Source organism: Phocoena sinus, chromosome 17, assembly GCF_008692025.1.
Source record: "Phocoena sinus isolate mPhoSin1 chromosome 17, mPhoSin1.pri, whole genome shotgun sequence".
NCBI classification, from domain to species: Eukaryota; Metazoa; Chordata; class Mammalia; order Artiodactyla; family Phocoenidae; genus Phocoena; species Phocoena sinus.
Window position 1 is genome coordinate 70,778,562 of NC_045779.1, and position 27,290 is coordinate 70,805,851.

General features: G+C 42.6%; 2 protein-coding genes across 11 annotated transcripts in view; both read right to left on the minus strand.

The window, feature by feature from the left end:
* LRRC6 (leucine rich repeat containing 6) overlaps positions 1-19,605 on the minus strand; it is an 86,880-nt gene extending 67,275 nt beyond the window's left edge. For 5 of the 7 annotated variants that reach the window (XR_004346417.1, XM_032609714.1, XM_032609712.1 and 2 more), the window contains exons 1-3: positions 19,221-19,605; positions 7,541-7,708; positions 3,238-3,315 (exon numbers count right to left, since the gene is read on the minus strand). Coding sequence is in view for 6 of the 7 variants with exons in the window: in XM_032609714.1 (XP_032465605.1) it covers positions 3,238-3,315; positions 7,541-7,708; positions 19,221-19,230 (256 nt within the window). In the remaining variant the exon portion in view is untranslated. The remainder of the gene's footprint in view (positions 1-3,237; positions 3,316-7,540; positions 7,709-19,220) is intronic. The other 2 variants (XM_032609715.1, XM_032609713.1) reach the window with 2 other exon arrangements.
* Positions 7,598-27,290, minus strand: part of TMEM71 (transmembrane protein 71) — a 53,191-nt gene continuing 33,498 nt past the window's right edge. The window contains exon 12 of one of the 4 annotated variants that reach the window (XR_004346419.1): positions 7,598-7,708. The gene's annotated coding sequence lies outside the window, so the exon portion shown is untranslated. Of the gene's footprint in view, positions 7,709-22,193; positions 23,050-26,501; positions 26,787-27,290 lie in introns of those variants that run through there. The other 3 variants (XR_004346418.1, XR_004346421.1, XR_004346420.1) reach the window with 3 other exon arrangements.

Consider the following 27,290-nt stretch of genomic DNA (forward strand, 5'->3'; position numbering starts at 1 on the left):
TGGCACACGGGCTTAGTTGCTCCGCGGCATCTGGGATCTTCCCAGACCAGGGCTCAAACCCGTGTCCCCAGCATTGGCAGGCGGATTCTTAACCACTGTGCCACCAGGGAAGTGCTAGCGCAAATTTTGTTATTTCATTTGTTCACATGTGGATATGGTAACAGGGTGGAGAGTGGTAGCTGGGAAAGAGCAAAGGCTCCATTTTTAATGCAGAAAAATGCCAATAATGGAAAGAACCGTCTCAGTTCCAGCACTGATGACGGTTTGGGGGCTTTGACACTTATGACATTTCAGGTTTTGAGGATGAATATTAAAAATGTATGATGAATATTTATGTCTTTATTGATATATGACCTTGATGGCCCCTGAAATACCGATGTCTACACTAGGAGACAAATAGGCTAAAATCCAACCGGACTTAAATAATGTCCTCCTAATTTTAGCTCTTGGAAGATGGGAGTGGGGTGGGGAGAGGAGCTTACCTGCCTCTGCCCCAAGCCCCTGCCCACCCACACAGAGCCCACAGTGGCCCTGCCAGCCAGGCCAGAGGCTGGATGTGGAAACACCACCTCACAACTGCAGAATAAGCCCACACAGCCACCTAATCAACCAATTTCTCTGTGGTTATCAACAGACACCAAGTGTTGTTAGACATTTCGAAAAAAAATAACAGCACAAAATAGAAGGCTGCAAAGTAAAATAGGAAACCTCCCAGAATAACAAGACAAAGAAGTTTTAATCGCGGTGATGGCATCACATGTGTGTGCATATGTCCGAACTCAACAAATTATATACATTCAATCTGTGCGGGCTTCTGTACATCAATTGTACCTCAATAAAGCTGTGCTCTAAAGGACACCAACCAGGAAGTTGACAAGAAAACCCACAAAATGGGAGAATGTATCTACAAATCATTTAACTGCTCGGATTCTAGCGTTCAAAAGAAAGAAATAAGTCTAACAGTTCAGCAGTCAGACAACAAATAACCTAGTTAGAAAATGGGCAAAGATTTTGAATAAAGAAGATTTCTCCAAAGATATACAAATGGCCAATAAGCACATAAAAAAAATGCCCAAACTTATTAGTCATTAGGCGAATGCAAATCAGGACCACAATGATATACCACTTCACACTCACTATAGGATGGCTACTATAAAGATAAATAAATACATGAAAACTGAAAATGACAAGTGTTGGCAAGGATGTGGAGAAACGGGAGCCCTCATAAACTGCTGGTGGGAATGCAAACTGGTGCCGCTGCCAAAGCAGTTCCTGAAAACAGTGAAACGTACAGTTATCACAGGACCCATCAATTCCAGTTATCATATGACCCATCAATTCCGTACCTAGATACACTAAGTTAACTGAAAACAGATGTCTATGCAAAAACTTGTACATTAATGTTCATAGCAGCTTTATTCATAGTAACCAAAAAGTGGACTCAACTCAAATACCCATCAACTAATAAATGAATAAACAAAATGAGGTGTATCCATATGATGGAATATTATTCAGCCCTAAAAAGGATTAAGTACTGATGCATCCTACAACATGGATGAACCCTGAACACATTAGACTAAGAAGTCAGAACAGGGGCTTCCCTGGTGGCACAGTGGTTGAGAGTCCGCCTGCCGATGCAGGGGACACGGGTTTGTGCCCCGGTGCGGGAAGATCCCACATGCCGCGAAGCGGCTAGGCCCGTGAGCCACGGCCGCTGAGCCTGCGCGTCCGGAGCCTGTGCTCCGCAACGGGAGAGGCCACAACAGTGAGAGGCCCACGTACCGTAAAAAAAAAAAAATAAAAGAAGTCAGAACAGACGACCATGTATTGTTTGATTCCATCTATATTACATGTTCAGAATGGGAAAATCTATGGAGACAGAAGTAGATTAGGGGTTGTTATGGGCTAGGGTAGGAGGTGAATGGGGAATGAATGCTAATGGATATGGGGGTTTCTTTTAAGGTGATGAAAATGTTCTGGAATTAAATAGTGATGATGGATGCACAACCCTGCAAATATACTAAAAACCTGTGAATCGTGTATTTTAAAATGGTGTATGTAAGTTTATAATATGTAAATTATATTTCAATTTTCAAAATACTAAATTGTCCAAATATTTCCATTCAGGAACATTTACATGTTAAATTTGAAGCACATTAGAGAGATTAAATGTAAAGAATAAAATTATTAAAATTAGAACTTATATGGACTATATTTGTATCCAGAAACCATAAAGAATCCATAAAGAAAAAGATTGATAAATTGGAGTATATTCATTTCAGAAGTAAGACTTCTGAACAATACCAGCATCATGACTGAAATAAAAGTAGTACACTCAAGAGAAAAGATTTATAACATATATAACAAGGTATTAGTATCTGGAATGCATAAGAGCACATGAAGAAAAATGAGTAGAAAAATGGCCAAAAGATATGAAGTAGTTATTCATGTAAGAAAAAATATAAATGTTCAATAAACATCTGAAAGGTTATATGGAAGATCAGTAATAATAAGTGAGGAGCAAATTTTAAAAATTACTAGAGAACAATGTCTTCTAATCTTTAGAAAAAGATTGCTTATAGAAAGCGCTAGTGAAGTTGGGGGAAAATAGGTATTCACGTGGACCATAGGTACAAGTATATATCAATACAACCTTTTCGGAGAACAAATTGGCAATATTTTCCAAAATATGCGTATTTAAACCCGGGAATTCCACTGCTAAGTATCTATCCTAGAAAAATATTTACACGTGTACACAGAGTGAAACGTATTAGGATGCTCATTGCAGCCATGCTTATTATAGCAAAATGTAGAAACCACCCAATTGTCCATCTGCAGAACAATAGCTGGATAACTCAGTCTACAATCATTCCATTAGACAGCCTTCCCCATCCTTCCTGGATCAGAAGAACAAGGTGATTTTATGGAAGAAATTCATTTTGAAAACAATATTCATAGTATGATCCCACTGATACAAAGCAAAATGTAACAAAACCACCTTCTATACACCAAAGCGTTAATACCACTGCCTCTGGGAAGGAAACTGGGTTAGGAAGGGGTGAAGTAGACTTACATTTTTGAATTTGTGTATCTTGTTATCGTTTGACTTTTTACAACAAGAATTGACAAACATAAGACTTATGTAAAATGTTAATTTGAAAAGTCTACCTATTGTTTAAGCAATACTGTTGAAGCCTAAGTTTAATTAACAATAAATTATAAGAAGAAAACCCTTACCTTCCAAATTTTCAATTTTTTCAATGTTGTTTAAAGCTAAATTCAAATATTCAAGTTTCTTGAGTTTGCTAACATTTTCTGAAATATACAAAGAATGGAATTAATTAACCTTCAAGATAAAAGACATTTTTATGTAATCTATTATGAAAATGGTAATGAGAATCTAAGGATCATTATGGTTGTCAAAACCATGTTGCTTTTTCAAATCTGTACCTCAGAAAGTAGGTAGATTAGGGGTTGTACTTCAGACATTGTTGGTTGCCCACGCAGCATCCATTTCTCCCTCTGTCCTTCCTAATGGAACCAGCCCATTTCTGCTCATGTCTCTACCCAGCTCCAACTCCAGGGGGGTTAGGCTTAACCAAGCTGGCCCAGCACATGGCAATCCCATGTCCCTGGCTAGTGACAGCTCAGGAGCCCAGGCTTAAGTCAACCAGCCTGTGGCAGTCTCCTGGCGATTGTGTGATGCAGGAGAAGGTGTGCACACCAAGTACTCCCAATCAGTTAAGGAGGAATGATCTGTATTTCATGCTTGCGGATTTCCTGTCTCTTTCTCCTACTGGATGTTAAAAAGGAAGGAAATACTATCTTTACTGGTACTCATAGTCATCTTGCAAACCTGAGGAAACCAGCTGTAGGATGAAGCCCACTGTGACTGGTGGGGCAGAGAGAAGGAATCAATCAACCCTGGAGACTGGCCTATCTCTAGACTTATAGTTGGGTTAGATGCTAGATTTCCTCACTGCTAAGCCATCCTGAGTTGTGCTTTCCTTTACGTGAAGCCAAAATCATCCTGATACAGGATTATTGTTTCTAATAAATATGAAAGGCCATATAGGCAAGGCAAAAGCATAAATAAGTCAAGGAATCGCTGAAGGGTGGGGCCCTTTTAAAACAGTAAATGATACCATAGCTTACATTACTGAGTGCTTATTCCATGCCATACAATTTTCTAAGCATTCTGCGTATTATCTCATTTAATCTTCATAACAATCCTATGAGGTTAAAACTGCTGTCGTCTCCCTTATGCAAATGAGAATACCAAGGTGCAGAGAATAAATCCACTTGCTCAAGGTTAAGTGGTAGAGCCAGGAAATCTGAGTCCAGAGCTTGGCACTAAATCACTACACTACACTTTAAAAGAAGAGTCCTTTCTAAGATGACGTGAATGTAGAAAACCCTGCTAAGAAATGTGCATTTGGGGCAGGCTGACTTAAATAATGCTTCCTCTGGACCATTTTTCAGGGATATTATGACGGTCAAACATGATGATTTATAACCGTCACCCTTATCACTACTAATATTTCAACTAAAATTTATAAAATATCATGTATTTCTTTCCACAGAATTCCTGAGAATAACAGTTTACCTCTCCGAGCCTCAGTTTACTCATTTTTTAAATGAGGATTGTGGAATAAATTACTAAAGTTTCTCTCAGCAATATTATTCTAAGTAATACTGATGTTTACAAGAGTTCCTCTAGGCAATATCTGAGCATCTGACAGTCATAAACTTGTAGAGCTCCATGTGCCCAAGATTATAATACAGTGTCTAGTACATATCCTGAACAAATATACATAAAGTTATTATTGTTAAAATTGCTAGCCCATGATAAAATACCTTTCCTTCTCCACTTTCGTTTTATGTATAACGCTGTAAATGCGAAAAGAGTCATCTGGTAGAAAAAAAGTTAAGATTTGTTTTGTAAGGGTTTCCTAAATTAAATTAAATTAAATCGAGAACAATGGGTCAAACTGGTCAGGAAAAAACAAAGCTCTATAAGTAAAAATATGCAGAGCTTCTTGGGCAGCAGGAAGGGAGTCTGCATTCTCGGCCAAACCAGCCTGGGAGGAGTTCTCACCAACTTCTATAACCAGACCTACAAACTTGTACTGGACCAAACCCATCCCCCACTTCAAGCCGCTCTAAGGCGTTCAGCTTGGGGCTCATAGGGAAGCTGTTACCAATGCAGATTCCGGGAGCCCACCCCCTGAGGCTCTGAGCCAGTAAGTCTGGGGTGAGGCCCAAGCCCCATTTTCACAGACCCCGGACAGTCCTCAGCTGACACCTGGAGCCCCACTAAACAAAGCCTGGCTCCACAGCCCACCTGGATCTCCCAGTGAGGAACACAGCTTCAGGAAAGGCAGGTGTTTTGCAAACTTCTACCTCCGTGGCCCAAGAGCGAGTCTGAATCCTAGAGAAACAGTTTTACTTGCTAAAAAAGCGCCTAAATGCCTATGGGTGGAGTAGCACTGAAAAATCCCATTATTAGGATTTAAAAGCGTGTTTAATTTAAGAATACTTTGGAAGCAAAAATTTAAGCTTTCTCACAGCTCTGAAAAGGACTGAAATACTATGCTACTAATTAGTAATTGTGATGGACCCAGCTGTGGAGATGAAAATTTTGGGCACTCTTTTAGAGCTGCACAATTAGGACAACTCTTTAATGCTCTCATGCATAAAAGCTAGTGGTTTTCTATAACAGCCTTTTTAATTGAACAATGCGCCAGAGTTTCTAATTTCTGGTAAAGTACAAGATGCCAAAAATAATTATCTGAAGGAAAAGAAAGAATTTTAATAAACCTTGAAAAATGATGCAAATTCCAGACTTTTTGTATCCCTAGAGCCAATTTTCAATTACCCACTAAGCTGGAGGCAACTACATCAGCAGAGTTTCTCAGCCTCAGCAATACCATCATTCGGGGCCAGGTAATTCTTTCTTGGAGGCGGCGGGGGAGAGGTCCTGGGACTGTTAGCATGTCCCTGGCCTCTGCACACTAACTGCCAGTAGCTGACCCCTTACACACACACACACACACACACACACACACACACACACACACACACACACACAGCAACAACCAGATATGTCTCTAGACATTGCCAAGTGGCCCTGTTGAGAACCGCCGCTTGTGACCGTGGAGAGTTAAAGTATAATCTTACGAGCCGACCTCTGGGCTGTAGTGTCAGAACCCACAGGGGCTGGCACTCACTCTGCCTCATCAACCCTGACTCCATCCCTTTTCCGCCAACTCTGTGTGGTTCTCCCCTCTGCTTCTATCTCCGCGGCGCTGGCCTGGGGCCCCTGGGTAAGGGACGATATTAATAGCAGAGCAGTTATTTTCTCATGAGCAGGCATAAAGCTAAGCACGTCGTTCCACGTAGCTCTAATATCATGTCTGTGTGTTAGATGTTGTTCCCATTTTACAGATGGCAAGACTAAGGCACAGAGGGACTAAGTTGACTGACTTAGTTTTTTGCAGAGGCAGGGTTCAAACCTGGGTCTACCTGACATTAGGGCCTGCACCTGCTCTAACCACTAAACTACACTGTAGCTTTTCTGAGGTTTGCGGGTCACTCCTCCTGCTTCCATGTGGCAGGATCCCCTGTTACAGTGTCTCCACAGGCCTCTCTTCTCTCTGTCCCCTTAACTCATTCTTCCCGGGGGAGGAGGTGGCAATCGGAGGGGGAGGACCCACTTACCTCATGGGTGAACTGGGAGAAGAAACTGGGCATGCCCAATCCCACCCTTTCTCCTGGGTCTGGGATCTCCCCGCTGGCAGAGGGCACACAGTCTCGACCCGCTCCCGCCATAAAGCAGGGGGCCTGCGTGGGTAGGGGAAGCCTGCATTGTCCAGTTCTGCATGTAAGTGGGTGGTAGGTAGGCTTAATTCTGGGGGCATATTAGGAATCTCACTTGGCTGCAAGTCTAAGCCACACTCTCCAAAGAGTTTTTATCAGTTATAATGCTGATTTTTGGATCTCCATCCTCCTGACTCCTGTTTTTACCTCTCATTTCATTCCATACTGGAGCAGTAAGCAGGGGTGTAATTGTGGAGCCCTCTCGATATCCAATACTGAGCACAATGCCTTGCACATGTACATTCTCAATACGTACAGCAGACCTAGTTATCACAGGCTGGGATCTGACAAGGATTTACTCAGCTCTCACAGAATCCTTTCAGGTTCACAGAGTGATGCTGTAAAACCATGACAAACGCCTGGATTATATCTGCCTCTCTTTTAAACTTTTTAAAAATCAGGTTTTAAATGACTACATCAACTAATGTGCTCCCAGCCATCAACTGGTCCTCCCAATTCCTTGGTGGAGATGCCCAGGGCAAGGAGATGGAAAAGGCACGAAAAGGTTCAGGGAAGGGTTCCATACACAGCTACTGAGAGATGGCTGTGTCTATTCCTCCATGTAATTCTTTTTCTTCCTCTAAGAATAACAATGCATTTGCCAACATTCTCCCATTCAAAATGTTAAAGAAACCATAAGGACAAAGTCCTGAAGACTTACCAATTTTTCCAATGAGATTATTTTGAAGATAGAGGATTTTTAAATCCCGGCACCACTTGTCAATATGTTCTAGTCTTTCTATTTCTTGCTGATGCAAGGAGAGTTCCTCCAGGGAAAAAATTATACAGTCATTGTGCTCGGCATTCCGTCTAATAAGATCTTCCGTGACTGAAAGAAAATTTGTTACATATTATACCTCCATCCCCGTTAATATTAAGTTATTAATGCATTGGTTTTTCCTTGCAGTTAGATGTGAATTCTCCAGGCCCAAGTCATTTTCAAAGGGACAGAGATCAGAGGAGTGCTTCCTCCTGCTGGGCGTTTTTGTGATTCCAGGGTGACTCAGAAGAAAGATGTGATGATACACTTTGTCTTTCTTACACTGGGATCTACACGCATTTCGCTGTATGGATGGAGACCAAGTTAATAGGTAATGACCCTGAGAACGTGGAATCTTGAGGTGGTATCACGTTGAACTGGATGAGACCCACTAAGTAATCCAAGACAGAGGAACCTGCTCCGGAGAGGTTCGGTTGGGCTGACAGAGGGCAGAAATATGAAAGCATCTCCATTCAACAGCCACAGCCATTCAATAAGGAAAGGTTCACTCACTCATTCATTCATTCAACTGGTATTTATTTAACTCGAGTGGAAGAGACAGGAGAGGAACACCCCAGATTTTGCACTGCAATCTTATAAAGCACTTGGTCCGTTTCCAGGAGGCATGAAAGAAGCTGCTCGCAGGAGGAGGGGTTGCAAGAGTCCCCACCCCCTGACAAGAGGGATGAGTAGCAGTGGGCTGGTCTGATGCCACAGGCCAGGACCATAAGATGATGGTAGCACCAAGGTACTGGAGACAACATCTGGTCCACAGTGAGGGCCAAGAACAGGACACGCACCCTCCTTGTAATATGTACTAAAATCAAGGAGGTAATGACAATGGAGAAAACTTGTGTTTTCCAGTGCTATTAAAAATTATTAATCCATCTGAACCCTCACATTTTAGGTGGAATGTGGAAATATCACATGTCCATCCTACAAGATAATAAAGATTCATTTACTGCCATTTACAAGGTGCCAAGCACTGTCCTAAATGCTATGCATGTATTAACATGTGATTATGTACGACTATTTACCTTTTTCAAATGAGGAACTGAGGCACAGACAGTTTAAATAACTTGCCCAAGGTCTCGCTAGTAAGTGCTAGAGCGAGGTTTTAAGTGTAGGAATCTGGCACCTGACCACGTGCTCTGAACCACTATGCTCCACTGCCCCAAAAGTGAGCAAATAAGGGCCTCTCAAAATTTCTCAAGCTTCCTAAATGCGCAAGCTTCTCTAGCGGAGACAAAGTTCTTCACAGCACCTTCAGCTGCCCCACTTCTGCGCCACATCCTTAAAAGTGAAGTTTGCCTTTTTTGAACAATGTGAAACCATGTACGAACTCCATCATTTGTGTGCAGTTAGCTGAACCCTCTGCTACTTCCAGTGGTAGGAGATGGGGCTGCTTGCGGTGACAGTTCTTTGGAAGAAAGACAAGGGAAACGCAGAGGTTAAGAGATTAAAATACCATACATGGGGAATGCTCCTGCCGCTCTAAGCTTTTGTGGCTCCACTAACAGCAAAGATGGCTGCAAACTAGGTCCTGGGGAGGGGGCAGGCCAAAGAGGTGTTAGAAGGCTAATGGGGCAGTCCCACCAGCCCTGGCTCGCTGGGATCCCTACTGCCTGCTGCACTCTGCCGTCTCTGGATGCTGCTGCTATTAGGCAAGCTGGCTTGAACAGACTGCTCTATTCAAGGAAAAGAAAAACAATAAACTTTCTGAAAACCAAACTTGCAAGAGAAGCGAATTAAAACTACTCTCCAGAACTCCCACCACCAAAGTTGGTTCTAACAGCTTAAATCAACTGACAATGAATAAATGGGTACAGCCAAGTTGAGGATACATCAAAGCTGCTGTGTAGAGTCAATTACATTACCCGCCTCTGAAGTTTTATCTCCAAGAATTCTCTTAGCAAGGATGCAACACGGGTTAAGGGGTTGGGATGGCACAACCAATGTTATTTCATCTAACTTAATGAAATGTGGAAGTGATGCACCACTGTGATGAAGACAGACCCTCAATGACTAACAGTGTATGTGTGACTTAAATGACACAAATCCATGGAGCAGGGATTGGACTTTGGAGGCCTCGCTGCCATTAGAGGTGGGGTCCATGGGCCAGGAGGACGGGCCCTTCCAGAGCCCATGCTCTCTCCTCCAGACCGTGCCGCAGATGGAGAACACTGGAAGCCTCTGCCGAAGGGGCCCCAAGCCTGCCTCCAAGTCCTACGCTGGATGCTTCTCCAGGTTCCTTCCTGAAGGCAGGCTGCACCGTCAGGCACACATCCCTACACCCAGGGGTGTCCAAGGAGCAGCTGTTTTCTGCGAATGTGGATGGCTTGGATGTGTTGGCTGCAGTATCTACCCTCATACGTGGGCATGAGGGACCAGGATAGAGCCAGGGATGGCAAGAGGAGGGAGGTACGGACGAAGGAGCTGGCTTTCCACAAGCCACCACGTGCTGGCACAGAACCCAAGGAGTTTGAGAAACTTATATTGAATGTAGCCTTCTGGGTTGTTACGAAGGTGTACTTGTCAAGGAAGGAAGATGCATGTTATTTAGCAGTTTGATGTATAACTTGATACATGGGCCTCCACTCATATTCCTGCCCCCAATCCCCAGCTGCCCCAGCTGAAGGCTTAGCTGGGTACCCAGCTTGAAGACACAGTCTAACTTCAACCCCACAGAGCTGTCAGCCTCACAGGTACAGTGAAGTCGAATGCGGGCAGGGGAATTCTGATGGCATCTCGCGAAGCATCTGCACAGGCCACGTGGGGCCTCCTGGCTCTCGGGGACACAAAAGGTACCACAGGTTCCTCCAGGTCTACAGACTTGAAGACTTTTCTGAGTTACCTAACCCTGGAGACTTGCTGGTCCCTCCAACTGTTGACTAAGTTCTCAATGGTGCCAAACGTCCTTCCTATGTTCTCTGGCTACACCTTTCTTAAAATTTAAGAAATTCTTTTTATTATGCTATTATGTGCATGAATTTGATCAGTTGCATGCAATTGTCAAATCCTTCCTTTCAGAGGCATGTAGATATTAGGACGGAATTGTGTTGATCCACATCTCCTAATCATGAGAATTAAGATGATAAAAATCACTATTAGTGGAAAGGGGTGGGGAAGGTGGGGGAGTGGCATAAATAACAATTTACACACACACAACACACACACACTCGTGGGAGAGGAGGGGCTCAGATTCACTCAGCACAACAGGGAAGTCTGCCCAACAGCAACAGTTACGCACAAGGAGGATCGATTAAATGAAATCAAGAGAATCACAGAGGAAGGGAGAACTGTGAAGGTCTGGAATTTCCCAGCAGCCCTTTTCTGAACTCTTCTATGTTAAGCAAACTGCTGTGTGGCACATTGTTTTCATACTTACATATTGTGTAACTCAGGAAACCGCTGTTACACAATACTGCCTCACCCGTGACGGCAAACATCTGTGCAAAAACCAGGGTCCCCAAGAAGAAACGTGTCAGAATACCTACATGGTGTATGGAGATTATAGTGTTTCAGACTTTGAAATGGAAAACATTTGTTGTTTTACGTACTATGCAACTTAGACCAAACATTCTTTAACTCCAAGGAGCACTGTTCGCCTTTAGAGAGTCCTACTCTAAATAATACAGCACTGCATTTACAGGACAGCACTCTAGGGACTTCAAAAGGCTTTGGACGCATTAATATGTCGTCATAAGACCATTTCAAGACAGATGGCACTACAGTGCCTATCACATGGTATAGAAGAACGCGCCAAGGTACTTACTATATGAAATACACTTTCACTTCCTCATTTTGGAAAAATTCAAACAGCAAAATACAGGATTCAGATGGACTCTGAGAAGTGTCTCACCTGTACAAGGTCATTACCGACATGTGAATGAGGCGCTTGATGACCGGTACTAACAATTGGAACCACAGATTCGTACTTATCTCCCTAAAAGAATTCTGCTGTGGATTCCAAAGTTTTAACCAAAACTGATGAGCTACCCTAGGCTTCTTTTCAATTCCTTAGTATGGCTGGGTTCTCAGTAACTTGAGGGAGTTTCAATAAAATGACTTTGCAGGGTAGGGGGGGAAAAGGGCAAGAGGAGAATTTTCTGGAATACTAGAGGTTGTCATGTTGTGTTTACTATGAAAGAGATTTCAGTGTATTGAACGAGGTTCTAGAAACTCCCAAAGCCAACAATTTAGTGTTCATCCTTCAGGTTTTATATCATGTTCTGTAAACAACCCTCTCTTTCTTGCTGGATTAGAATAAAATCACTAATATATGTTTCGGGCAGATTCTGCAGAATTTCTTGAAAGATCTAGTGGATACATATATGAAACAGATTTAACATAAATGAAGGGGTTACAAATAGGTGAAGATTTCATCCTGTAGCATCTGAACTTTTTCCTCTTATTGTTTTCCATGGGCATTCTAAGCAACAGGATTACTCATCTGCCCTGCCTTTTCTTACTGACTCATGGTTATCATGAGTGTTGGTGGCCATACTCTACACCCTGATCCCATGACACTGTTAGAGGCACTCACGCAGAGTGCGCTGTTACAAACACAGACAGGGTGTACGGGGCAAGGACAGAAGAATACAGAAAGTACAGTGAGTACAAAGGAGGGAGTGATCCATGCTACTGAGTGACAAGAAGAAGGTCAAGCGAAGCATCATGGAGAAGAAGTCCGGGCTGGATCTTGAAATGTGGGTAGATATTTGCCAGATAAACAAATGAGGAAAGGGCACCACAGGCTATGGTACGTGCTACTGTGCCCAGTTCCCCACTTCAGGCCTGAAGGATTACTTCCTGCTGCTGGGAGTTCTGCCAGAAGGCAGCCCTCAGCTGCCCACCGTGAAGTCACCCCAGCTGAAGAAACATCTCAACCAAGGTCATGCCCCTTCCCAGGAAAGTCCATATCCAGTGATCGACTGATGTGGGGCTAAAAGGGCCCAACCCTCTCACCCCAACTTGGGAAAACGCAGAGGTCCGTTCCAAGTTCAGAGCTCCTTCCGATTTCCAGGTTGGTTGGCTAAGGCCTTTGTTAAGATGCATCCCAGCCCTACCTCCCTCTCTTGCTTTTTTCCCTACCCACTCCAATGACACTCCCTAATAAACCTCCTGCACACTAGCCTCCATCTAAAAGTCTGCTTCCTGGGGATACCGGAAGTGGTACACAAAAGCAGGCGTTAGCTAACATGGAACGTTGAATATTTGTTCCCCGTTGATAGTAACCTCCCATGGTGAAGGGTATGAGCGAGATCTCTGGCGCCTCTTTCATAAGGGCAATAATCCCAATATGAGGGTTTTGTGCTCATGACCTAATTATCTCCCAAAGGCCCCGCCTCCTAATACCATCACCTCGAGTGTTAAGATCTCACCATATGAATTTTGGTGGGAAACAAACATTCAATCTATAGCAAATGGGATATTAATGGAAGGGAACACACTGGTAAGTGTGACACATCAGGCATTAGGGAAATATGGGGGAAACTGTAACTTTAAGGACAGCTGCATTGGGTGGCTGCCACTAAACACAATTGACGAGGTAAGGCTGAGAGTGACAACTGAACATTAAAAGCTAGGTGTGAAAACCACAGTACTACACTGATAGCATATAAAGAGGTTTTATCCCTGAAAGCAGAGGGCAGAGAACCAGGACAAGGAAAATCATTAAATCATTAATGATTTAATCTAATCATTAAATCATTAGAGTAGCAGAGCCTTCAGGTTCCAGACACGATGGAGTCACAGGCACAGGATTTACCCTCCAGCCTAAGATAACTAAAGATTAAGACAAAATATAAGAAAGCGATGCTTTTTTAAAAAAAATTGTCATTGGGAACTCAAAAGGAGGAAGCATTTTGAACAGAATACAACATGAAAAAAACGAGCATATCAAAATCTGTGGGGTGCAGCTAAAACATAACTTGGAAGAAATTTATAGCACTAAATGCCAATAGCAAGAAAGAAGAAGGGTCCCAAATATCAGTTTCTTCTTTGAGAAACTAAAAAAACAAATTAAACCCAAAGTAAGCATAAGGAAGTAAATAATAGAGGCTATAGCAGAAATCAATGAAATGGAAAACAGAAAAACAACAGAGAAAAATCAATAAAAATACTTTAAGAAAATGAAATTGGTGAATTTCTTGCCAGACTGATCAGTAAAAACCTGATTATAAGCAAACAAACAAACAGAAACACTTGCAGCAAGCTAGGAAGAGAAGGAAACTGACCCAACTTGATAAAGGGCATCTACAAGAGACCTGCAGCTACCATCCTACTTAATGGACAAAGACTGAATGCTTTTCCCGAGATCAGGGAAAAGGCAAGGATAGCTGTTCTCACCACCTCAACATTGTACTAAAGGTTCTAGCCAGATTCTAGCAATAATGCAAGAAAAAGAAATAAAAGGCATCCAGATAGGAAAGGAAGAAGTAGAATTATCTCTCTTTGCAGACGGCATGATTGTCTGTGGAGAATATCCAACAAAATCTACATCAAAAGCTGGTAGAACTCATAGCAGAGTTTAGCAAGTTTGCAGGATATAAGATCTATAATGCAAAAGTCAATTATATTTCTACATACCAACATCATTTACAATGGTGTCTTATTAAAAAACTGAGTTAAATGGATGACAGAATAACGTAAAACTTAAAATTAGGGAAACAAAAACGTAAGAGGAAAGTCTATGTGAACTGGGGTTAGGTAAAGATTTCTTGGATGGCACGAAAAGCAAAATCTATAAAAGAACAAGTTGATAAGTTGGACTTCAAATTTTTAAACTTCTGCTCTTTGAAAAACACTGTTAAGAGAATGAAAATATAAGCCATAGATGGAGAGAAAATATTTGCAAATCATATATTCTATAAAGGACTTATATGTAGAATATATAAAGAACTCTTAAAACAATCATACGAAAACAAATCATACATAAGTTTGAGTGGACAAAGGTTTTCATTTTTCTTTGGTAATATCTAGGAGTAAAATAGCTGGGTCATAGGATAAGAATAAAATTTTCATTAATTTTGTTTACTACCGTTTGTCTATTTTGTTTCCTATTGTCTTACCTTATGTTTTCTACTACATTGATTTTAGCTCTTGTACTATTCCAGGTTTCTATTTATTTCTGGTTTAATTTGTAATCTTTTTCTAGTATCTTAAGGTGGAACCTCAGGTTATTTATTGCCTACGCCCTAATTTCCAGAACCTGGGAATATGTTACCTTGCCTGGCAAAAGGGCAAAGGGACTTTGCAAATGTGATTAAGGGTAAGGACCTTAAGATGGGGAGAGTACCCTAGATTCTCCAGGTAGACCCAATCTAATCACACACAGCCTTAAAATCAGACAGACTCTCCTGGCCACGTCAGAGATTGAGACGGAAGAAGAAGAAAAAGAGATGCAGAGAATGAGAAGGATTCAACCCACCATTGCTGGCTCTAAAGATGAAGTAAGGGAGCCACAAGCCAAGGAACATGGGTAGCCTCTAGAATCTTGAAATGGCCTTAAGCTGAGAACCAACAATGAAATGAGGATCTCAGTCCTATTACTGTAAGGAACCAAATTCTGCCAACAACTCAAACAAGAAAATGCTCCTCCCCTAGAGCCTCCAGAAAGGAACACAGTCTCACTGACACCCTGATTTCAGGTAGGGTGAAAATCTACAAGAGCATCTACAGGAGTCTGATATAGGGACTCTGTATCAGACTTGTGACCTGCAGAACTGTAAGCTTCTAAATTTGTAGTAATTTGTTATGGCAGCTGTAGGAAACTAACACACCGCTTTAAAGTCTTTGTGTGCTAATTTCAGCACCTCTATCATCTTGGGATCTGTTTTTATTAACTGCTTCTGTTCTTGATCATGGCCACATGTTTCTGCTCCTTGTGTCTAGCAATTTTTAATTGCAGGCTGGTCATTATATTCTTCTATTGAAGCACTGTAGAAAGTCTAGATTATATCACTGTCCTTTAAAAGGAGTAGAACTTTATTCTGGCAGGCAGTGAAAGTACTGACAGAACCTTTTTTCCCTGTTAGGCTTGACTGTATTTTTTGTTAGAGTGGATCTATTTTAGTTTTGAACTTAGCCCTAGAGCATGGCCATTACTCCAGGGCCCAGTACTTACTGCTAAGGTATGGTTTTCTTGGGGGTCTCAAATGAATACTTAAAGGGCTCAGCAAGGTCTTTTAACTCCGGATGGGCCAGGACTCCTGTGTCTTCCAGGACTGCCTGATCTCTGGCATATCCATTCCATACTCTGCCCCACAGTAGGTGATCTCTTTCAGGTCTCTCCAAGTCTTTGCTACACATGTTCAGCCAGCCCTTGCCTAAATCCTATAGTAAACGTCCCCATGAAGTCTTCTTCCCTCCCCCATTCCATACTGTACCTCCTTCTCTGTATCCTACCCCATAAATTACAGCAACTTCTGCAGCTCAGAAGGCTAATTTCTGCCTTAGCTCTGCAAGACCGCTACTTTGCTTGAATTCTATCTTCTTTACTGCAAGTAGGAAAGTGCTTCTACAACGAAAGCTGAGGTGACAGTGGGGTATGACTTCTGCATTTCCCTTCTCTCAAGGAGCATGGTTATGTCCTACTTGTTGTTCCTGCCCAATTTCATAGTTGTCTACAGTGGAAGGTTAAGTCCAATACCAGTTACTCTATTATAGCTGTAGAAAGAAGCCCTAAAATGTATCATTTTTATGACTTAGCACTTTAACCAAGTGTTTCCAATGACCTGTCTCAAGAGAGTTTCTATGGTACTTATTTCAGACAGTTATTGGGAGGATTAAGTGCCCTATGCATGTAAAGCATTCAGCAGGGGGGTGGTATGCTCTCAAAGAAGGACTGGTTAAGAAGAATTATGCACATGTTTAAATTGTTAAATTTTCAAGTGCACTGAGCAATTTCACTATGACCACTCATATAAACTTAAATGAATATAACAAAGTATTTTAATTTTCTTAAGGTACAGAATATTTGTCTAAGCATTCCTCTTTCAGTTACATCAATGAATAATTACAGAAAGGAAATAGCTGTTCCAGCCTTAAAGCTATTGTCAAATAAAGTCATTAAGTTAAGAACAAAGTTAAACAAATTACTACACTCTTTAGTAACCAGTTCAGTTTGAAAATTAAATTAGGCCCTCCATTAAAAAATAAAACAAATTAAAAACACTCTATCCATAATTAAGTGTTTTGCTTATTTCTTAAACTTTGTCTATGTGCTTGGTATGTAAATATATGCAATTTCTTTAAAGGATGTTTTTCTTGGAAGCCCCTCTTTCATCAAAAAGCTTTTCCTTATATAGCTAAAATGTTTGTGAAAAGCACTTAGCGATTGTTCATAGGTGTGTGATGAACAATCCACATGGTATCTAGCAATGTATCTCATCTCAATTTCAAAGAGCTTGAAATTAGTGAACAACACTGTCCACCAAATGAATTAAGACTTAGAAGTACGAAACAAGAGATTTAAAGTATTTGTTATAAGCAGTTGATGAAGTCTACAATATAATGGCAATGAATAAGGAGGATGATTCTAATGGGAGTTTCCTAGTCAAGGTGAACTGAGAGGAATTAATATAAAACTGATTTTTTCCACTATGTGCCTTTAAGAAAATGAAGACGTTATGAAAGGACACTGAGCTGGAGCCCCACATTTAATTCTAACCTATCACATAACAAGTGCAAGGTTTGGGACCAGATGCTTAAACTTTCTGCATAACAGATTCCATCTGTATGGTTTTACACATGGCATGGATTAGAGACCACTGAGCACCCTTCCAGGGATAACATCCTATGGCCCTGTGGGTACTTAACTTCCCCCAGCAAATGCATACACAGATCATATCTCCATGAGACTAATCACCCTAATTTGATAGTCACAATAATAATGAATTCTATATTAAATTTTTGTTTTAGAAAAGAAACTCATTCTTCTCTAAATCATAATCTACACCAGACTAAATGTGCAAAGAAGAACTAATTCTTTCATTTTCCCCTAGCCACTGCCCCTGGGCTTGACACTGCTCTCCCTGCGCAAATTCTAACACTAAAAGTAGTCTCTTTGACTTTCAACATGAGAACTTGCACTACGACCTCTCTTCTCCTCACCAGACCTACCCTTACATACAAGGGACAGTGTAGTAACATACTAAAGAAAGCCAGCCCTTTCAGGTTCACATCCCAGATACATCACTTACTGTGTGACAATCGGCAAGTTGCCTAACCTCTCTGTGCTTCAGATTCCTCATCTGCAAAATGGAGGTGACAGTAGTGTCTATTTCATAAGATTTTTGTGAGGACTCCAGGAGTTAACACAGAGAAACCACTTAGAACATTGCCTAGAAGGCAGCAAGTACACGACATACTTGCTGCCATTATTAAGCCATTATTACCATCTTCCCTCAGAAGCCCACGTTTTTTCTCTTGATGTAGACAGTTCAGAACTGTGGAAAGAGCAGTAAAAAGACTCTTGTATCTTAGTCTTGACTCTATAGTGACTGATATTTTTAAGCAAGTGTTTGCCTTCTTCCTCAAAGGGAGAAGCTCCAGGAGGGCCGGCCCACCTGTTTGTTCACCACTGTATCCTCAACGCCTGGCACGGGGTAGGAACTCCAATACAATTCTGATAAGTTAATGATTTAACAAATGAAGGTGGACAAGATTCAGAGACAGAGGGCAAAGGATAATCCACAGAAAAGTAAAAAATGTTGATGAGCAAAAAGAAAAAGAAAAATCTGGGACCACAGTATGGGGATGAGGGGAGGAAAAGTGTGAAAGGAAATAACTGGTTTCCGAACGAACTGTTAACATTTAAAATCACCAGCCCCCTTCCACCACCAGGCTGTCAGCTCTTCCAGGGCAGAAATCCCATCATCCACCACGGTCTCTTGATTTAAAAGTATTCACTATAACACTTTTACAATAAGTGATAAATTCGGTGGAACTGTATAAAATTGCCACGTGTAAAGGTCAAAGACGGTGTCAATATTGGAAAGGTTCAACCTGGTATAACTGGTTCAATCTAACATAAATAACTGTTAATCCTGCCAACTCAGTCTCTTGGTACATTTATAATCACATTTACAACACCGACTGTCTGTAAACTTCCTATTATCGCCTACGTTTTGGAGGTGAGGAAGTCTCACAGCTGATAGGTGCCAGAGTCGGTTCCCTCAACCACCAGGCTACACTGCCTTCCCAAAGAGTCCGAGGGCTGTGGTTCAGAGACAGCGACTAGCCCACGCTGCAGGCAAGGAGATGCGCGGGCTCGAACCCGGCGTGTCTGACGTCCAAACCCTAGACCTTCCACTAGCCAGCCTTTCCGTCAAATCCAAAGCTTTCCTCCCCCGCCCCGACGCCCACCCCATTTTACAGAACGGGAACCTGGGCCTGACCGGGGCCAAGCTGCCCCGTCAGTCAGCGGGCGACATGGCACTGCCCGGTCTGCAGAGAGCGAAGGGCTAGGCCGGGCTGTGGTCCCGCTGGCGGAAAGGGGCGCCGAGGGTCCCAAGAGGCCCGGGACGATGCCCAGAATGGGGACAATCGAGGGCGGAAGGTGGGAGAGGGCGCTTACTCCGTCCCATGGCGCCTCTCGGGTTCGCGGGCCCAGGAAGCTCGACCAGGACTCCGAAGGACTCCCTGGACGCCTCCTAGTCTCTCCTCCGCGCGCCCGCACCTGGGAGCCATGGCAACGGTGATTCTACGGCGGCCGCGCGGGGCCAGGCGGGGCCGCGTTTCCCGACTCAGGAGGAGCAAGGAGGCGAGAATGGGCAGAGGAGGGGCTCCCCGCGAGGAGACAGGGGCACCCCGCAACCCAGACCTAGTCCTCCTCCACGTCCCCACCTTCCACCTTCGCAGACTGCCTCCCTTTCCCCAGATCAACTGGCCAGACTAAACAAAGAACCAAGGGACGCTCTGTTTCCTGAGGGGAGCTGCTTCCTAGGCGTGCCTCTTAGCCCGCCCTTTACTTTTTTTTTTCCTCTTTGTATTTTATTTAACGCCTTCCGGAGCCAGGAAATCTGGAATCGGCCCACACTCCATTTCCCAGAGGTGTGACCTTAAACTTCCTTAACCTTAGTTTCCACCTGTTAGATGAGTGCTAATAATAACCTGCAAGGATCATTGTGAAGCTTTTTTTTTTTTTTTGTTGGTACGCGGGCCTCTCGCTGCTGTGGCCTCACCAGCTGCGGAGCACAGGCTCCGGACGCGCAGGCTCAGCGGCCATGGCTCACGGGCCCAGCCGCTCCGCAGCATGTGGGATCTTCCCGAACCGGGGCGCGAACCCGTGTGCCCTGCATTGGCAGGCGGACTCTCAACCACTGCGCCACCAGGGAAGTCGCATTGGGAAGCTTTAATGAGCTAATTTGAGTGAATGAAAGACACTTTTTTTAAAACAGCAGACTCAGTATTTAGGGAATGGAGCAGGCTACCCAGGAAAGGTGCCCCATTCTTTTGGACATTGGACACTTCTTCATTTTGGGATCTTTTCACTAAAATCTAGGATAAGAGCTCCTTCTGGGAGCAGGGTCTTGACAGATTGTTTGACACTCTGGTGGAATAGAGAAGAGATGTGGGTGCTAAAACAGGGAAACCAGGAATATTTACTTCGTAATTTGTCATGAGCCAGGCTGGGCTGGTTATGCTGTGTCCTTCCTCAACTCAACATCACAGACACCGTTTCTTAGAATCAGAGGACCCATGGGCCACAGAGGACAGGTGTACAGTGTGCTATGATTGTTACAGTCTACTGACAGGAAGGGAAACTGGGAAATAAATCACAATGTGACAGCTCCTGGTAAAGTCAAGTTCATTTCATTCAAACTGAATGTGGTAGTTTAAAGAGCCATGGTGTGTGTCTGCTTATGCAAATCATTATTCAAAATAGACTTATTTCTTTGGCTCTTGGAAATGTAACAAGATGAGTGGGGCTTCCTGAGAAAACTGCTGCAACATATTCTATATATAAGTAGAAATAAATTTTAAAGACGGTTTTTAAAAATTCCAGGAACAGCAAAATAGGTCTTCTTCTTTTGTGCTGGATAAATTCCAGGGACATTGACCTAGAAAGCTATTGGGTTCTTATTATTTTTACTATTATTATATAATTCAGTATTTTTATGATGTGTAACTGATACTGTGGTTACAATTTCGTTTTACTTTGCATTAATTTTCCTTCAGAAGAATTTCCTCATTGCAACTCTATAACAAGTAAACCAAGCTCCCAAGTTTACCAGCACTTCTACAGTTTCAAGTTCTTCCTTCCCTCCTTCTTTCATCCAGAATTTCCAGTGGTGGATGGAAAGATTTTAAACCTGCCTGGATACAAATTATTTTACATTCCTTCCATTGAAAGGCAGTGTCAATGCCCTTTACCTTGAATCTGGGCATGCTTCTGACCACTTGGACCAATAGGGTACAAAGAAAGAGATGCTCTGTGATTTGCAGAGTTAGTTCATAAAAATCTGCTTTGCTAAACACTGACTTGTGGAGTCCTGAGCTGCCTTATTAGAAGTCTGTCTACCTTAAAGCCACCATGCTGGAGAAGCCAAGTGTAGGTGGCCCCTCCAGCCAAGCCCCAGCCTTTCAGCTCTCCCTGTCCACATGGCAGATATTGAGTGATGCTGTCTTGGACCCCGTAAACTAGACCATCCATCTCTGAATGTCAGTGTGTCAATGCCACATAGTACAGGAGAATCACCCAGCTGACCCCTGCCGGAATTCCTGACCTACAAAATCATGAGATAAGTTTGGGAGTAGTTTAATACAGCAGGAGAGAACTGAAACGGTGGACTTGACTGCTACGAGAAATGGTCAAGTCTTTTCCTTTGTAGTCTATTGGTTGAAGTGGCTGGAAGTACACCAGGATTCAAAGGGTGGACAAGTCCCTTCCACTGCATGTTTATGGGATGGTTTAATGCTGTTCAATTAAATACAGTTTGTTAGTTGCATTTACTTAATTAAAATGTGTTTGATCTGTGCAGGATTTTGTAGAAGGAGATGCCTCATTTAGGTAGGAATCTGGACTCAGTTGTTTCTAAGCATTGTGTGAGCAGTCTCAGTCCTCTGTTCAAATCCTAATACATAAGACACATAAAAGAGGCTCTTCTCTGGTTTGAAGCAGATGACAGCGTCCCTGAGCACTAATCTGATATGAACTGAGACAATTCAATCGGTTATTTGTCTGTGTAGACCTAGGAAAAGAACAGTGTTTGATTTTGTTTGCTTTCAGAGGCTTTTAGAGGCTCATGGGAAATTCCTAGAAGTAGGGTTTGAAAAACGCAGAGCTAAAGTCTCCCCCTGAATCCTCCAAGGCTACTGATACCCAACTTCCACATGCCGAGATCAACCCACCAGCCCCACTTGGTGTTCTCCAGAGTCCTTCCTCGGTCTAAAATTTCATACCTATGTTTGCTCTTCTTGCTTAACTAGACCAATAATTCTCATCTGAAAAGGGAAACAGTATTAAATACTGGTGTGTGTATTAAAACCCATTAATTAAACTTAAGCCCTTTACTGCCAGAGCAAATGAATATACATCTGTTTGGGTAACCCTTCTATTACATCTCTATGACATCCATGGGAAAGGGTTCAAACCCGGTTAGTCATTGCCGTGAAGAACACAGTCTTACCAGTGACAGGTCACAATTTCTCTCAGAGTCTAAAATATAGAATAAAGTATTTCCTTCATTTCCCATGAGGTCTGCCCCTCTCAGATGGGCACCGTCATGCCCTCTCCCTTTCTGGTTTCCTGAACTGTTTCCTTATTTGCCTCTCAGCCCACCCTTCCCCACTGCCTCCCAGCTCCATCCTGCCATGTCCCTTGGACATCTGTTGTTTCTGGACCTTCCCCAGCTTCAGTGGGAAGAGACTAAGTCTTCCAGATTCTTCTGAGTAAAGCAACTCTAACACAGAGTAGAATCTTGCTCGCACTGACTGTCTCTCATAACCTTATGTTTGAAGTGGACATTTGTTTTGTCCCAGTATTTACCCCTCTGGGTCTTGTTGGAGGGCGATTCCAGGTACGAGTTTCCTGATATAGAAGCCAAAGTTACCCCTACTACCCTTTTGGTTCTATTGCCAGGGTCCGTTTTCATTACCAGCAACAAAGAACCTTAAGTGATACGACTTTGATGCCTTATGATGCTAAAAGATACCGTTCCCATTAGTTAGGACAATAAGCAGAAATCAAAAGGTAAAAAAGGTAGAGAGTTCAGTCCTGCCTCGGTTACCATCCAAAAAGTCCAGTCCATCAGCACACATGTCCAGAGAAGGAAGATGCATTGATCTTAGAAGGCTGGTGACCAAGGTTTCCCCTTGATTAGTTTATTTATTTGCTTCAAGCTCAGGAGTTCTGTCGTTTTCTAGTACTTCCGGGAAGACATGTGCTAGCAGGTGGTGAAGGCCTAAAAAAATTGCATAAAAGAGGAAACTAAAAAATCGTATCCACTCATTTAGTTTTCTCTGAGAATTGGGTAAACAACAGATTTGTTCAGTTTTGGAGTTACAACACCTGGGTCCAGCTCATAGAAAACCTGAGATCCACAAGACTATTATTTGACAACCACTGAGTTCTACAGGGATATGAAAAAATGAAATCCACAGAAATTAAAGCTGTATCTCCAGAAACGTTAATCCTGCCTTAATATAATCTACAAGGATAAACTTGATATGAGGCCCCTGGGGAAATTGCAAGTAACTGCCAATTTTGCTAATGATAATAAGTTTATTTTAATTGCTAATATATTCCTAATTACTCCAGTTCTAAAATGTTTACTTCACTGTCAGTCATCTTCTTTGATTTATGTTCTTCGTGAAAAGACTTTGTCAGATCGATCAACCCTTTCCAAGTTGGGTGGCAGCTGCCGAAAATGATCTCACCTTCCTTGTCACACGGCCCTGCTGTGCACCATTTGTCCAAAGGCAGAGAGTGGCCTTTTACCCACAAAATCTTCTAGAACTCATAGCTTCCCATTTCAGCTTAGAGAAAAGTAATGTTTTCAAGGTTTTGCTTACATGAACAGAGGACTGACGCTGTCTTTTCCAAACCCTGATTTTAATATAATCTTTTACTTGACCTGTCTCCTCTTACAAACCTGAATGCGTGTATGTGTGTGTGTGCACGCACGCGCAAGTGCGTGTGTACCCAAATAATTGTTTCAAGAGCATGATGTAGTTGGTATAAAGATTCCTCATCTGGGTGGGCATTAGAGGGTCCCATTAACTCATTATATTTTTGTTGCTGTTAACAAACATGTATTGGGCTGGGCATAGAGTGATGACCGAGACTGAAAGGTTTGACCATCCAGGAACTTATATACACATAGGGGGAGATAGACAATAAACAAGTAAACAAATAAAGACTGCATAAGACAATTGCAGGTGATGATACAGGTTATGAAAGAAAAATGGGAGATGGAGTAAATTCAGAGGAAGGCTACCTGGGTAGTCAAACAGGTCACATTTGGGATGAGCCCTGACCATGAGGAGGAGCCAGTTATGTGAAGAACTAAAGGGAAGATTTTCCCCGGGAGAGAGAAGAGTAAAAGCTCTCAGATGGAGGAAAACCTGCCCTGCTAAAGGCACGGAGAAAGGTGCCTGATATGATGGGGCAGATGATCAAAGAACAAATGTTAAGGGGTAGGTGGGAGGCTAATAATTAGTAAGACCTTGTAAGGAGACAGAGTGTTATTCCAAACATGGTGGACACAGAAGCATACAGAGGGAAGACCATGTGAAGACACAGGGAAGAGACGGCTGTTTACAAGCCTGGACCAGATCCTTCCCTCATGGCCCTCAGAAGGAACCAAACTTACTGACACCTTGATTTTGGACTTGTAGCTTCCAGAACAATGAGAAGATACATTTCTGTCATTTAAGTCACCCAGTTTGTGGCACTTTGTTATAGCGGTCCCAGCAAACTAATATAGGAATCAAGGAGGACCCCTGAATTTTTTATTAGGAAAACTGGAAAAATGGCATTTCCGTGAACTGACATGGTGAAGAAGTGGAGGGGCAGATTTGGAGGAGGTGGGAATTAAGAGGTCTGTTTTGCACATGTTAAACTTGAGATGTGTTTTGGACATCCAGGTGGAAATCGTGAGAGGGCAATTGGGTATGTGCACATGGAGCAGAGGTCCAGGCTGGGGATAGAATTGGAGAGGTCGTGGTTTGCAGAGAGGTTTACACTCACGTGTATGGATGAGACCGCTCTTGGAGTGAATTTTGACAGAGAAGAGGTCCAAAGACAAAGCCAAGAATACCTAAAATTTGAAAGTTGGCCTATGTGGAAGAATTCGCAAATGAGACACAAAGCCAGTGAGGTAGGAGGTAAAGGCAAGTAAGAAAAGTGCTTCAAGAAGGCAGGAGTGACTATGTGAAATGCTGCTATAGGTCAAGTCAAATGAGACCCAAGAATGGACCGTTGGATTTAGCAACATTGAAGGTCATTGTAGCTTTGACAGGGGCTGCTGTGATGAATGGGCAGAGTGAAATCCTGATTGGGGTGAGTTCAAGAAAGACTTGGAGGAGATGAACTGGAGATAAATAAGTAGGAAGACAAATCCACCAAGGAATTTTCTACTACTAGGAGCAGAGAAATGGAGGAAGAGAGTAGTTGTAAAGGGTGTGGAATCAAAAGAAGGCTTAATTAAGACAGGAGTTATGACAGCATAACAGAGGCTGCTGCTGCAGAAGAGAGAACGATTCCTGGAGCAATTTCTATGAATACATAAGAGGGGGTGGGTTTCAGTGCATGAGCAGTGAGATGGCCTTAAATAGCAACAAAGACTTTCCATCCATAGAACAGGAAGGAAGAGAGTAGGAACAGATGCTGGTAGGTGGATAGATATGGTTAGCTGTGTCTTCATACTTGTTTCTATTTTCTCCACAAAATAGGAAGCAACGACGTCAGCTAAGAATGAGACTCAGAGAGGACTTCTTGAAGGTTTGAGAAAAAAAGGACAAGGTATGAAATAGTCACCTGGGGAATAGGATAGTCAGTACACAGGGTGGGATAGGATGATTGCCAGACATGACCAAACACGCTTCGAGGGTTGTGATCATGAATTTAAAGAAAGGCCTGGTTGAGTGGTTTTTCTTGAGCCATGTTCAGTTTGTGAGCACACATGCATAACAGATGACTCACTGGATGCAACCAGCGCTGTAGTTTTACCAGGAGAACACAATAAACAGAGGGAGGTGCAAAGGAATGACCTGAATGATAGCTCATGGAATCTCAAGTGGAGAAGAACAAAAATGAAGTCATGGCAGAGGATGAGAGACAGTGAGACACTGTCAGGATCAGTATAATTTGATCCTGTTAGCACTGCAAAAATTGTTGGAGGCGGAAAGATAGTGAGCTGGAAAGATGTTGATAGTTAAGAGTGGAATGTTCAAATTTGAGACTATGAGGGAGGTAATGACAAGGTCCAGGGTTTGACTGTGGAGGGTGTGACTGATTTAAGGTGAAAGATGAGACTGTGAGCGCAGAGGCAGTAAAGAAAATGAGTGGTAAGACAGGAAGCACATGAAAGATGCTCAACATCATTGGCTACCACGGAATGCAAATCCACTTCATGGATTTCACTAGGGCATGCCTTTCACCTTCATGCCTTCACTAGGGCATAGCTATAATCAGAAAGACAGATATCACCAAGTGTCAGCGAGGCTGTGGAGAAACCCGAACCCTCACACGTGGCTGGTGGGGATAGAAAATGACGAAGCTACTTTGGAAACGATTTGTAGTTTCTTAAAATGTTAAACATAAATTTACCATATCACCTAGCAATTTTGTTCCTAGATATCTACCGAGGAGAAATCAAAACACGTCTCCCCACAAAGACTTGTATGTGAATTTCACGCAACCTTATTCATAATAGTTAGAGTGGAAATCACCCAAATGTCCATCAGTTGGTGAATAATAAACAAAATGCAGTATATCCATATAATAGAATATTATTCTCAAAGATGCCATTTTTGCTGATGAGAAACCTGAACTTCAGAGAGGTTAGGTGATTTGTCGGAAGCCACCCAGCGCTGAAAGAGAACATAAGTGCTCTGCCTTCTCCCGTTGTTCATTCTGCCTCCCCTTTGCAAAGTCACTTCTCAGGATCAACTCTCTTCTAGGGTTTTTATGCTGACTCTGAAACAGAAGTAATAGATAAGAATTCCATTCCCCCAGTAGTATGAAATAATCAAATCAGAGAAGTTCTAAAGCTAAAGTAGAATAAGGCTGGCATAAAGAGGCATCTTGGGAAATCTAGACACAGTCAAATGTTTTTGCCACAATCCATGGACCTCTGGCTTTCTTTCTTTGCACCAGCCCCACCATATTCCTTGCCAGTTCTCCAATGGGTCACGCCCAGCCAACTGCTCATTAAACAATTATTTATTGAACACTTTCTATATGCCAGACACTCTTCTATACACCGGGGATTCAATGAATCCCTGGCCCTCTTGGAGATTCTGTTCTGATGAAGGAAAAGAGGACAGAACAGGGGGAGACCAAAGACAAAAACCAAAACCAAACCAAAAAAACAAAAACCACACACCACAAATGAACAAAAAAGTCGTTTGTCATTCTCCAGAAAATGAGAGAGTCGAGTGACCTGGGGTGGTGGGTGTGCATGGGGAGAACATTCCGGGG